This window comes from Bombus huntii, chromosome 4 (assembly GCF_024542735.1).
Source record: "Bombus huntii isolate Logan2020A chromosome 4, iyBomHunt1.1, whole genome shotgun sequence".
NCBI lineage: Eukaryota > Metazoa > Arthropoda > Insecta > Hymenoptera > Apidae > Bombus > Bombus huntii.
The window spans coordinates 10,776,571-10,788,653 of NC_066241.1; the positions used below are offsets into that span (position 1 = coordinate 10,776,571).

Here is a 12,083-nt window from a genome sequence, read left to right on the forward strand (position 1 = left end):
GACGAGTTTCACAATCCATGGCATTATTACTTTAAAGCAACAACGAAGAAGAAAACTGAATTTAAAGCGGAGTACCTGCTGTAAAAATAATAAGTCAACTTATTTTATTTTCATTTCTTATGGAATTTCCATCGTAAATATACTATAATAATAATAATATGATATACGTATTTAACTCTCGAGAAATCTTGTAGCTATCGTACAGTCCATTCTCAAAAATATTTTATTCGCTAAATTGTAGGCTTAATCTAAATTAATGCAACATATGCAGACGGACTAATTAATTTATTATATGTGACGCATTAACGTATCGATAAAAGTTGTTATTTTCAAGAACTGTAATTATTCGGAAACAAAGATAAGCGATTAAAAATACTAAAAGCGAAAAATATTAAGAATAAAAGTACCAAAATAAGGAAACTATAGTATTTCTAGCGTTTAATGCAATAGCAATAACTGCACGGTGGAAGCTACATTATAGAATGCGGATGATAATTTTGTTGATGAATTAAACTAAATATGAACGATTTAAGAATCAGTATAACATTGAAAAATCCTTGTTACTTTTGTAGCTCACAATATTCTTTTTCCTTCTTTCCCTATTCGTATGTTGCTACGTTTCTCCTTTAATATATTGTCAGCTCGATAAGAAGGAAACCAAAGGTTGAAGTATCTGTGCGATTATATAGTTCTATTCGTGAGAACCAATAGCGTTAGAAAATATGTTATTGATTTAAGAAATCTTACATAACTTAATTTCTTTGTCTAGTAGTGACACACGCGAAAAAGATCTATGCGTCACTGTGAATTTATGACAGAATTTCAACATATGAATTCTCGCGGTTCCCGGTACTAACAATTTAAAACAATTTTCATATCATCTTCATTCATGCCAGTTTCAGTCTGCATTGACATTCGCACATACCGTGTTTTATTTTTAAAGCCTTGACTCTGAGATTATTGTAAGAGTCTGTGATCCACTAAAGGTATTGTATAAAAAGTACAGTTCAGAAAATTGTTATCTGTTGTGTATGTAAACTTAGTTATTTTTGTTCCTGTTTCTTCAACGTGTCAACATAATACACAAGTGAGTAAAAAATTCAAGCGAAAACTCTCAAGTTTTTCTCATTACACTTTTAATACGATTAGTAAATAATAGATTTCTCCGTATTTGCACAATTTTTCTTTATGCTTGCTGTGAAATATATATAAAAAATTACATACGGAGAATGGAACACAATGAAATTACTGGAAAGAAAACGTTCATTCATAAGTATGAATAAAGTTAATCTTTCTGAAATAAATGAATGATAGTACATTCTCATATTGTTTTTGTGATTATTCATATAGAAGGAAATTATCGCTACCATTAGAAAAAGGATGGAAAATAGTTTTATTGTCATTCTCTTAGAGACTTATTCTTCCTTGAATATATTATCAATAGCTTTTCGAAGTGTTTCAAATAGTTTCTTCATTTGAATGTTTGACGTTAGCAAGCTACAAAAAAATGACATTGTCTACAGATAACAATACTTTTTTTTTATTGTTTACGAATATCTAATGAATATGACATACATATATATATATATATATATTGTGTCTGCGATATCGATTCAAATATTATATTATCGACTACTTTACGAGATTAAGTAAGTTAACGTTTTGTTTATGTCTACGGAAACTACAAAATTATTCAAAATTTATAAAACCTTGTATAATTGAATTGTATAATAGTAAATTCAAAGTTTTAAGAACTAGTGACCTATAACGTATCCGTACTTTCTAAATGTTTTAGAACCACATAACTCGGACGTCATCGAAATTTAAATAATCAGAACGATGTTGCAGAACCAGATTATATCCGTTTAGTCTATTGACACGTGCTATGCATAAAACATAAATTGAAAGAAGTATATAAATCAAGTAGACAGAAACAAGGCGGAAGTATTTCCTAAAAAGCAATCAAGTGTTATGTAAATATAAGTTGAAAAAGTGAACAAGACTAAGGCGAAAATATTTCCTAAAAATCAATAGAGTGTTACAGAGTACAATACTCTTCTAGGTATATTTATTAATTTCTTAAAAATTTTTAATCGAACTTTCTGGCAAATTATATTGTGGTAAATAATACGGTGAATAAAATATTCATAATCGTTATGATCGTGGATATATTTTATTCTATAGCCATAAGAAAAAAAAACAATAGAATATGAATTAACTGATAATGTTGATTTTATCGATAGACTATCTTCAATGATAATTTATGTGACACACCAATGAAATTTCGCAGTATGAACGAGCGAGTTCACTAAAATAGAATTACAGTCAACGAGATTCGGTAAGGTTACAATATGGTCTGTTATATGAATACTATAAAAGTATCAGATTTTATCAATTTGTCAATAAAAGTTTCAAAGCATGTAAATATTTAGTGAAAATAGCGCTTAAAAAGTTCAATGATCTATGTTATTCTTACTAAATTCCATTGAAATATTGTAACTTTACAATTAAGTTTATAACGAGTCCTACAACATGCATCACTGAAATAAAGCATCATAAAATTCATGCAATAAATTAAGGCAACGTCATGATAATAAATATGTATAATGATGTTACCTTAAATTAAAAAAATTTGTTCAAAGTATTGAGCATTTTTCAATTAGTTCCAGAAACATGGATATTAAATGGATCTCAAGGATCATCATTTGCCTCCTTTATTGTCAAGCATCTTGGGCCGAGCTGAAGCTCATACAAACGATATTTAGACATGGAAACAGAATGCCATCGAATATCAAGTACTATCCGAACGATCCTTACGTTAACTACACTTACGAACCAGCCGGACGAGGAGGTTTAACAAACGTATGTTACTTCTTGTATAACTATCATCATAAAAACTGTGAAATATTTATGAATTTGCACGTGTTAAAATTCCGATTCCTTCAAATTTTGCACATTCGATAGAAGATAAATTAAATGTCAATGGTGCTTGATGATACAAAATAATTAATGTCAATAATAAATCAATTCATTTTAATAATAAATGATTTTGACGATACAAAAATATTAATTTATATATTAGGTTGGTAAACTGTCCTTGTACAAACTTGGCCAATATTTTCGTGAAAGATACGACCAATTTTTAGGACGAATTTACACTTCAAAAGATATTTGGTTCCGTGCCGATGAGGTAGAGAGAGTTGTAATGAGTGGACAACTAGTAGCAGCTGGATTATATCCTCCGTGTGAAGAACAAAGGTCCTAAATAAAATTTTAGCTGCCTGATAAACAATTAACTTCTAATACAATTATACGGTAATTTGATCTAAAAAAATAAGCTTTATAGGTGGGATTCTAATTTAAATTGGCAACCGATACCTGTATGGACACCGCTGAATTCGAACGATTGCCTGTATAATGGGCAATTTTTAACAAATTTCTATACATGGAGAAATAACGTGGAGAAAACAGATGAGGCTATAGTGCAATTTCAAAAACAGAATAAAGATGTTTATAGGTATTTATCTGAACATACAGGTGGTAATATCATACAATCTAGAACGTTCAACTTACGTCAATTCTTGTACGCACAGGTAAATAATATCTTTTCATAGCAAATATTACGAGCTAGATGTTTAAAATAAATATACAATCGAAGATAAAGATAAGTAACAGGTAGTGAAAATAGGTATCAGTAAGGTTTACTCGAATTAGTACTAATATTATACAACACAAATTTGATTTATCATTGGACTGCGCTATTTATTGTTATTTTTATGAATAATACTAAAGAAAAATAGTACCTCAGTAAATATTTGTTTTTTACCACTAAATATTATAACAAATGTTGTACTTTGAATATTTGGTATATCTTTACAGATTATGTGTATCCTATGCATTTTAATATCTTTACATTTTCCATAAATGCACAAAAATCTGCAGTTTACTTATTCTTATAGCATACACGTATAGAGTATCTAGAAAATAATGGAAATTAATACATATTTCCATTTTTATGTAAACAATTTGTACTTAATGAAACTTTATTAGTACCCATTTCTACTACCTGCCCATTTATTTTTATTTTCGGCTGCATATTTATTTTTATAGTATTAATATGCTAAACATTTTCAATCATATATAATACATATCTAAATATTAATAAATAATTATATAAATAATGTGAGTTTGGTTTGACAACCAAGGTGATAGATATATTTTTGAATATTTAAAATACTCATTTAGAAAGATATTGGTTTAAAATTACCCGAATGGACAAAATCTGTTTTTCCACATGGAAAGCTAGATGAGTTAGCCGTAAACGATATTTACATTCGGACTCGTACTCCACAAATGAAGCAATTATTAGCTGGTAAATATTAAATCTTATAACTTTTAATTTTTTATTCTTCTTATGTTCGCGTCAGAATAAAAATTATTTTACCCATATATCTATATTTAATATCTACTATAATATTAATTTATCTTATACAATTAAAATAAATTCTACTTGACAGGAATGTGGATTCGCGAATGGTTAAATCATGTTGATGATCATTTAAATAAGAATGATACACGAAAAGCATTTATGTATGCGGCACATGATCTAAATATTGCTTACATACTTGCAGCACTAGACAATTTTGATAACGAAATTCCTTACTATGGTAGTACTCTGATATTTGAATTACATGAAGAGGATAACGAATATTATATTCAGGTAACAATATGATTACGCATGTATATATGCAAATTGTTATTAAAAAATCATCTTTCTATAAAATATGTCTCTACAGAGTATTAATTTTGAAGTTGGGAGATAAAGATACAATTTAATATAAAAATGTATATTACGGAAAATTTCAACATTTAATTTTTGAAACTTTCACGATTAATAATATTGTTCATAATTTTTCTACATACACGATTATAACCTTTATTCACAGATGCTTTATAGAAACAAAGAAAATATTCAATTACTCAAATTCCCTAATTGTGATGACAAAATGTGTCCATTGGATAAGTTCAAAAAATTTGTAATGCCTATAATACCGACAAATCTGGAAGAAATATGTGGACAGGAATAAAAAAGTAAAGTATTAATATAAATATGGATAGTAATAAACCAATACTAAATGGATTCATAAAATGATTTCTATAATATTCTACTATTTACTCATATAAATTCAATAATAAATGTGTAATATTAAAACAATGTTTATTAAAAACATGTCATTTGTACTACAACTGCTTATTAAAACCCGAAACTTAGACTACCTATAAATCTTGTTGCTCAAATGTATTTCCTTCAATTACAAAATAACAAGGTAAAACTGTAAAAAGACTGTCTAAACTTCGGTTTCGATGATTTTTGGATATATTGTAAAACTCAACATTTTGATCAACCTTTTCTTATAAATATAAAAGCTATACTCGTTTAGTTCCGAAATATTCGCGAAAAACTCCCGATAACAATGAATTCTGCCTATAACTGTACTTATGGTTTACTTATTAACTTATGGTTAACTTATGGTTAAAGTATTGGTTTCCGACGGTCGGCCACTTATCTTCTGTTTATAATTAATTCCTATGTCCATGGTTTACTTCAAATGTTTTGAAGTTGCGAATACGCAACATGTTACATATTTAATCGGATACTTAACAATAACCTATCACACAGGTCAATAAAATCAATAAAAAAAACAATATAAACGTATACTTTCATCCATTTTTGTTAAAATAACTCAAACGTTAATAATCGCTACGCATCAAATGTTGACGATTTATAATTCAACATAATTGTCATCGTTAATTGTTATAACGTCTATATATCTCCATTCTTCCGAAATGATATGCACAAAACATAACCAAAGGTCTAAAGTTAATATATAGAACTGAACCAGTTGTGTCTAAATGAAGCAATAATCAAACTCAAATTCTGTTTCAAAAACTTACAATGTAAGCTGTTGGTAACACTAACACTAAAATAAGCGATCGACGACAAAAGAACACAGGAAGTTCGGAAAACTACAGCACTTTGTTACAAAATACTAAATAAGAACGTATTAGTTAAATGAACCTAATGATAATCGATAAAAGATAATAAAACAGTAACACAAATACTACATAGTTAAAAACACGCACTATGAAGGATATATCTTGAAGCCACGATTTTTCACAATAAAAATGATATTCTGCGCCAAAACTTCGTCCAACTGACTCCCACTTAGCTGAGAACGGCTTTTCATTTGTTTTAAACCCGCTCACAGATTAAAATATTATATGCCGGGAAGTTTATTTCAGTCAACGAACTATACAGTATTAAAATAGATAATCATAAGGAGTTTTTAAAGTTTGCTATCTTCATCAGTTTACTATATATTGCTATAATTAAGTATAGTGAATATAATGCTTTTTATTTATTAAATAAAATAATATAAATAATTAAAATAGTAAATAAATTAGAGCAATATTTTAGCATAATCTTGTATTACAAACTAAAACAGACTTGAGCGAATGTATAAGATTTATTCCACAGGCCTCGTTATTTAAGAAAAATGCATTGTATTTAACGAGTGACTTGTCTTGAGAAAATATTTAAAAAAAACTGTGTTTTCAAAATTTATATTAAAAAATTGTTAATCTAATTTATTAAAAATAGGCTTTTTTTCATATTTACGTAAATTTATTTCATTTTAACACCCTTCTCCATTTTTTTTATGAAAGAGGCCACTTCTGGGTCAATAATCCTAGGTCTCAAAAATTTTAACTCGGTCCTGCTGATCGGCCGTCTTTTTCTTATACGCCTGCGCAAGGATGTCTATATACAAACTTCGCGAATTTGATTTAATGACTCCAAAATTGAACGAATGCGGATCTTTGTAATAACACAAAATTATGAATAAAGTGTTAGTAACTTCATTTTCTTTCTGCCGTTCTAAGTTAAATAAGTATCTTTGACACGAAGTGCTGCTAGTAAAATTACTAATATAAAACTCCCTTGTAAAATATCGCTGGACAAAGATAAATATTCCGCAACTTAGGAAATATCTCTCCCTACGCGAGCAAGTAGAGTCAATATTCCATATTCTTCTTAACAGCTTAAATGCCAAGATTTACTTATAATATTGAGTTGTTTATGAAGGGATCTCGTAATTAGCATAGTCTTCTAAAAGATAATTTTTACATTGTTTTTATATCAAACAATTAGTCTTTGATATATCATATCAAGCTAAGTACTATGCTCTCTACGGTGCAGTCTAAATTTTGCCGATTAAGTGATGCTGTTTTATAACTAAATGGTTTTATTCGTCAAAATAATTTTTGTTTGTAATTTGTAATTTCATAGCCAATGGCGCGATGTCGTGTAGCCCATTTTTATCCCTTTCGATGATTGAATTGTATATAATTCAAACACTCTGATCTTTTACGAGGTCGATATTTCAGGTTGGTACATACATATATCATATATCATGTCATATTAAAATGGAACGTTCGATTCATTTCATTTTTTTTTTAAGTATAATAAACTGCAAATATATATACTTGATACAATTTATAAAGTCTGTCATGGTCCTGCATCATCCTTATGATGATTCCTCCATTGAACACAATGTTTCGAACTGACATTCCTCTTCTTGGTCAGGGTAAAGTGCTTTCATTGTAGACAGTGGACATGGCACATTCATAGGACAACCTGGAAGATGTAATGGTCTTTCCTGATGCATGAAAAGAATACTGGGACCTCCAGAACAACTAAAATAAAAAGAAAACCATTATTATATTAGATTATTATAGTTAGATTACATATAAAATATATAAATAAATATACTTGTATAAAACGAATGCGATATTAGATGCGAAAGTATCGATAACCCCAGTTCTCCAGGCTCTGTTCTCCGCATATAACGAAAATAAATCATGCGTTAAATGTTGATCTTCCTTAGCGATTCCTAATAGAGCTAATAGTTTCAAAATGGTTCCTGAATGACTAAAATACACCGATACTACCAGTCCTTCATCTGCCCTATAAATTAAGAACAAGATTTTAATAACATAATATTCAATGTAAGTAAATTTTCTAAGAAAATGATGTATTCTTACATAAAAAAGTTAAAAACATCTCTCAAAGCTGGGCAAGCTTGCTCATAAGACAATTTGTAACCATATCCATCGTTCCAATAATATTCCAAATCATCTGCAAATTCGAGTACCTAGAAAAATATCAATTAATTTAGCATAATAATTTAACAAATAATTAGACTTTAAAATTTTACTTTGAACTCATCTAGTGAAAATATTCTACACCATGGTGACTCGGAGTTTTTGTGCCATGCAGTTTCAAATCCACACATCACGTACATCAAATGTACAATTTCTAAAACGTAAATTTTATTTTGATACATTTTTTTTCTTAGTTTTGTGTTTCATAATTAGTTTCCATGTATACTGCATACCGTGATCAACCTGATAACCAATACGTCTAGAAACGTTTTCTAACATCTTCTTATAAACATTACTCTTCAAGAATTTTTCTTTTTCTATTCGCGAATCCGGATTTTTGTCCACTTCAGAACGCCAACGTTGACAACGTTTATAAAACTAGAAACTTAAAACAAAATGATCAAATAACAGAAAATATTATTATTGAATTATATAGTTGAAAATTACTCTTAACACAGGATCCTTGTGTTCTGCTTCTGGATACTGAACTCGATAACTACTGTGTCTTCCAAATAAACCAGTAGCAAAGTTCTTAGCACTTTCCTCTGTGCGTTGAGTGGCAGTGTACTTAAACTAAAAATTCATATTTTTATTTAATAAATATAATAAAAATATGTATTAATATTATACATTGTATATTTTTACTCTATAAGTTTGATTATCATAAATCTCTGGCATAAGAGTGGGAAATCTGGATTGATATCTTTCTCCAATATCGATCATTTCATTTTCTCCTTCTTCTGCTAATTTCATAATATCATCTTCGTTAAAAGTAATTTTCCACCCTTTAAATAAGTCTATATCTTCATCTGTAAATTCTGATTCATTCTCTTTATAGTTATCTAGGATAATCTTTTGTAACTTTGGCAATTTTTCAATCATGGATGGTATATACTTTTTACCAGGATATCTTGTACCATGTCTTAAAATTAACCATATTTTTCTTGAAATACAACCTGTGATTAATAAAAATTCTTTTTTGGTATTGAATAGTAAGATAAAGAATACTTTAATCTTTTATATATTGAATTATTGTATTGAATTAAATACTGGATTGAAACCTGGGTATTCAAGAGGAGAATCATCATGGTTTGATATAAATCTATATGGTGTTTTAGTTCCTATTCTACATTTATAATCTCTATTGTCCAAAAGGCAATTGTGTGCGAAGATAAATGCTGCACTTATTGCATTAATAATTAAAAATACTTGAGCATTTAATAGTCGCATCTCTTTATTAGTTTCTGACTACCTGCAACATACAAAATTAGTATTTAATTTAAGACATTATTGAAACATTGTTTGATATGAAACTATCAAAAATGCACAATTTTATATTGCACAATTTTCTAATATGCACATACACACATATGTACTTCAATAACTTTTAAATCAGTAAATTCAATTAAAATTACAAAATTTTTAGCACTTAATAAAATGTAATTCAATACAACTAGCCAAGATACAATTTTGAAAAATTTAGGTTTTGTTACAAAAACGTATATAACCAACTAAATTAATAATTCATGTAAAAATAAAAAATATAACATTCATCATGATCGAATTCCAAAAATATAAAAGTTAATTTGGGACCAATAAAAATATTAAAAATTGAATAATTCAGTAGTAAACTATGCTATAGCGAACAAACTCGTAACTTTTACAACTACTGGAGACTACATGCAGAGATGCTTATATATTTGATTTGTGTTCCTACAATAATTACTTACTATCCAACTAACATAACGTAGCTTTTATTTGAAAAGATTAAAAATAAAACAAAAATATAATTGAAAATTATTTCATTTTCGTTTATGTCGAAATATTATAAAATCATGTTAGGGTTTATATTCTAACCTTATATTTTCGAATACGCAATATTACAACATTTATTAATAAATACTTAATATTGATTCATCATATCTCTTTTTCGCAATAATAGTTACGTACAATTTTGTTTCTAAAAGAAAATTGTAATTTGTAAATTGTAATTGTAATTCAATGCTCAAATGAATTAAACTCCTTTGTGGAAGGTATGTTTGTAATACATTATTATGGAGTTTTAGAAATTGATAAGACTATTGTAAATGTTTATATGACATAATGAATGCTAATCATTTTGTGATTTAGATGGGGAAAAAGAGAAATATTCAACCACCACCTGTACCAATACCTGGTCGTGTGAAGATAGAAATAAAAGATGAATTAGGTAATAGAGAATATTATTTATACCTAATTTTTGTAGTAATAATTAGTAGAATATTATAATTGACTGTGTGAAATAATTGATATTAAAATATATTTTGCTCTAGGAGATAATGATGTACTTGTTGCAAGAGATCGTTTAAAAGGTGCTCTGAGAGAATTACTGCAGCATAGTGATACAGGATCATCAGCAGATTCAAGTGAAGAAAGTTCTGCCCAAGATTATAAACATTCAATGAAAAAAATGTAATTTCTTTTAATATGTATAAATGTTTCTTTTTCTTATAATTAAATAATATATTTTTATTTACAGTGATATGTACAGATCAAAATCAATGGGTTTTCAACAACCACGTAAAGTTAGACGCCGTAGACAAGTGCAAATGGATACTGCATTTCATCATACTTATGTAATGAAATTATTTGATAGAAGTGTTGATTTAGCTCAGTTTCAAGAAGATACACCACTTTATCCCATATGTAGAGCATGGATGGCAAATCAACCAAGAAATCCTAATCTTGTACCAAAGTGAGTAAATAGAAGACAGTCGTAAAGCTGTAAATTTCCAATTATTATTCATCTATTTTGATTTCCATGTATAATAATTTTTTAATATTTGTTTATTTCTATTATAATTTCATAAATATTAACTTTAACATATTATAATTAACATTACTCATAAAATATCATAGAAGGACCCATTTAATTAGTTTATTACATATATTTTGAACTCTAAAAAATAATATTAAAGAAAAATGATTTTTATACTGTTTTTATATTCAGAGTACGCAGTCCAAGTCCAGAAATAGTGAATGAAGTGAATATAAGTAATAATATATTGGATAGTAATGGAGAAGTTCGTGATGTTTATTACTTGCCACCTCCACTACCTTGTGAAGAAGCTATACCTAGAAATCGTATACCTTCACCAATATCTAGAGAAAAAGAAGAATTGATTTTAGATTATGTGAGATATCTACTTTGATGAATCTTATGTTTATCGATCTAATATGATATCATAATCACTACTTACAGCGTAATATAAATACTTGTTATACATGATACATTATAGGACGGACAAACCCTAAAATCACGAGAAATGTTGTTGAGAGAACATAGAGTACATTGGAATGCTGTGCGCAAAAAATGGCATCAACAAGCACATAAAAATGAACTGCGTTTTACGCAAGGTGCAAATATATTAAATACTATATTTAAGAGGTACATATTAAAAAATTTGGAATTACGTAGGCAAACAAATGGAATTATATAAAAATATCGTTTAGATTATATTTTATACTGTGAAAGGTAATTTTATTATAAAAACATTATTTCTATTTCAGGGCACAATCAGAATTTGAGTAACCCATTATCTGGTAGATTGATTACTATCACCCATTGGTAATAAATATAATTTTAGTTTTAGTGTCATATAAATATCTTTTTTCGTATTTTTCTACACACGTTTTATTTTATACACATAATTATACCTGCTATATACTGCTTGTAGAAATATACCTTTTTATTACAATATAATTAATGTACTGTAACTATATTTTGTTAAGACAAATGAATTCATCTATGAAAGAAATGTTATGACAAGCAATAATTCATTTTTGGAATAAAAATTTTTACAGAATAATGATATGTAGTA

General features: G+C 27.8%; 3 protein-coding genes across 15 annotated transcripts; 2 read left to right on the forward strand and 1 right to left on the reverse strand.

The window, feature by feature from the left end:
* The first annotated feature begins 796 nt into the window (after positions 1-796).
* On the forward strand, positions 797-5,241 carry LOC126864908 (venom acid phosphatase Acph-1-like). Of its 8 annotated transcripts, none has more exons than XM_050616782.1 (9): positions 797-1,087; positions 1,796-2,120; positions 2,291-2,338; positions 2,664-2,862; positions 3,083-3,258; positions 3,347-3,593; positions 4,246-4,372; positions 4,518-4,720; positions 4,947-5,241. In XM_050616782.1, the coding sequence occupies exons 4-9, from the start codon at positions 2,674-2,676 to the stop codon at positions 5,085-5,087; spliced, it is 1,083 nt and encodes a 360-aa protein (XP_050472739.1). In that variant the 5' UTR covers positions 797-1,087; positions 1,796-2,120; positions 2,291-2,338; positions 2,664-2,673; the 3' UTR covers positions 5,088-5,241. The 8 variants fall into 8 exon arrangements, with proteins under 8 accessions (XP_050472739.1, XP_050472742.1, XP_050472740.1 ...); XM_050616785.1 differs by having other exon boundaries at positions 1,796-2,062; positions 2,185-2,338; XM_050616783.1 differs by lacking the exon at positions 2,291-2,338 and having other exon boundaries at positions 2,670-2,862.
* A 2,229-nt stretch (positions 5,242-7,470) lies between these two features.
* Positions 7,471-10,231, reverse strand: LOC126864899 (multiple inositol polyphosphate phosphatase 1). Of its 6 annotated transcripts, none has more exons than XM_050616770.1 (9): positions 10,081-10,231; positions 9,285-9,475; positions 8,869-9,179; positions 8,671-8,796; positions 8,457-8,601; positions 8,277-8,377; positions 8,104-8,213; positions 7,832-8,026; positions 7,471-7,755 (listed from the first exon to the last, which is right to left on the reverse strand). In XM_050616770.1, the coding sequence occupies exons 2-9, from the start codon at positions 9,451-9,453 to the stop codon at positions 7,587-7,589; spliced, it is 1,326 nt and encodes a 441-aa protein (XP_050472727.1). In that variant the 5' UTR covers positions 9,454-9,475; positions 10,081-10,231; the 3' UTR covers positions 7,471-7,586. The 6 variants fall into 6 exon arrangements, with proteins under 6 accessions (XP_050472727.1, XP_050472725.1, XP_050472726.1 ...); XM_050616768.1 differs by having other exon boundaries at positions 9,954-10,100; XM_050616769.1 differs by lacking the exon at positions 10,081-10,231 and adding an exon at positions 9,882-9,928.
* Positions 10,106-12,071, forward strand: LOC126864910 (protein lin-37 homolog). The gene is made up of 7 exons (XM_050616788.1): positions 10,106-10,256; positions 10,354-10,432; positions 10,536-10,674; positions 10,742-10,957; positions 11,213-11,396; positions 11,502-11,650; positions 11,773-12,071. The coding sequence occupies exons 2-7, from the start codon at positions 10,354-10,356 to the stop codon at positions 11,792-11,794; spliced, it is 789 nt and encodes a 262-aa protein (XP_050472745.1). The 5' UTR covers positions 10,106-10,256; the 3' UTR covers positions 11,795-12,071.
* Positions 12,072-12,083: the final 12 nt, after the last annotated feature.

Excerpts from the sequence above, each read along its gene's own strand:
- LOC126864908 (XM_050616782.1), top strand. The coding sequence starts at position 2,674 with ATGGATATTAAATGGATCTCAAGGATCATCATTTGCCTCCTTTATTGT. Across the intron at positions 3,259-3,346 it reads CCTCCGTGTGAAGAACAAAG|GTGGGATTCTAATTTAAATT; the intron begins GTCCTAAATAAA and ends TAAGCTTTATAG. Across the intron at positions 4,373-4,517 it reads AATGAAGCAATTATTAGCTG|GAATGTGGATTCGCGAATGG; the intron begins GTAAATATTAAA and ends TCTACTTGACAG.
- LOC126864899 (XM_050616770.1), bottom strand. The coding sequence starts at position 9,453 with ATGCGACTATTAAATGCTCAAGTATTTTTAATTATTAATGCAATAAGT. Across the intron at positions 9,180-9,284 it reads TTCTCCTCTTGAATACCCAG|GTTGTATTTCAAGAAAAATA; the intron begins GTTTCAATCCAG and ends TATTAATCACAG. Across the intron at positions 8,027-8,103 it reads GATGTTTTTAACTTTTTTAT|GGCAGATGAAGGACTGGTAG; the intron begins GTAAGAATACAT and ends CTTAATTTATAG.
- LOC126864910 (XM_050616788.1), top strand. The coding sequence starts at position 10,354 with ATGGGGAAAAAGAGAAATATTCAACCACCACCTGTACCAATACCTGGT. Across the intron at positions 10,958-11,212 it reads AATCCTAATCTTGTACCAAA|AGTACGCAGTCCAAGTCCAG; the intron begins GTGAGTAAATAG and ends TTTTATATTCAG. Across the intron at positions 11,651-11,772 it reads TTAAATACTATATTTAAGAG|GGCACAATCAGAATTTGAGT; the intron begins GTACATATTAAA and ends TTTCTATTTCAG.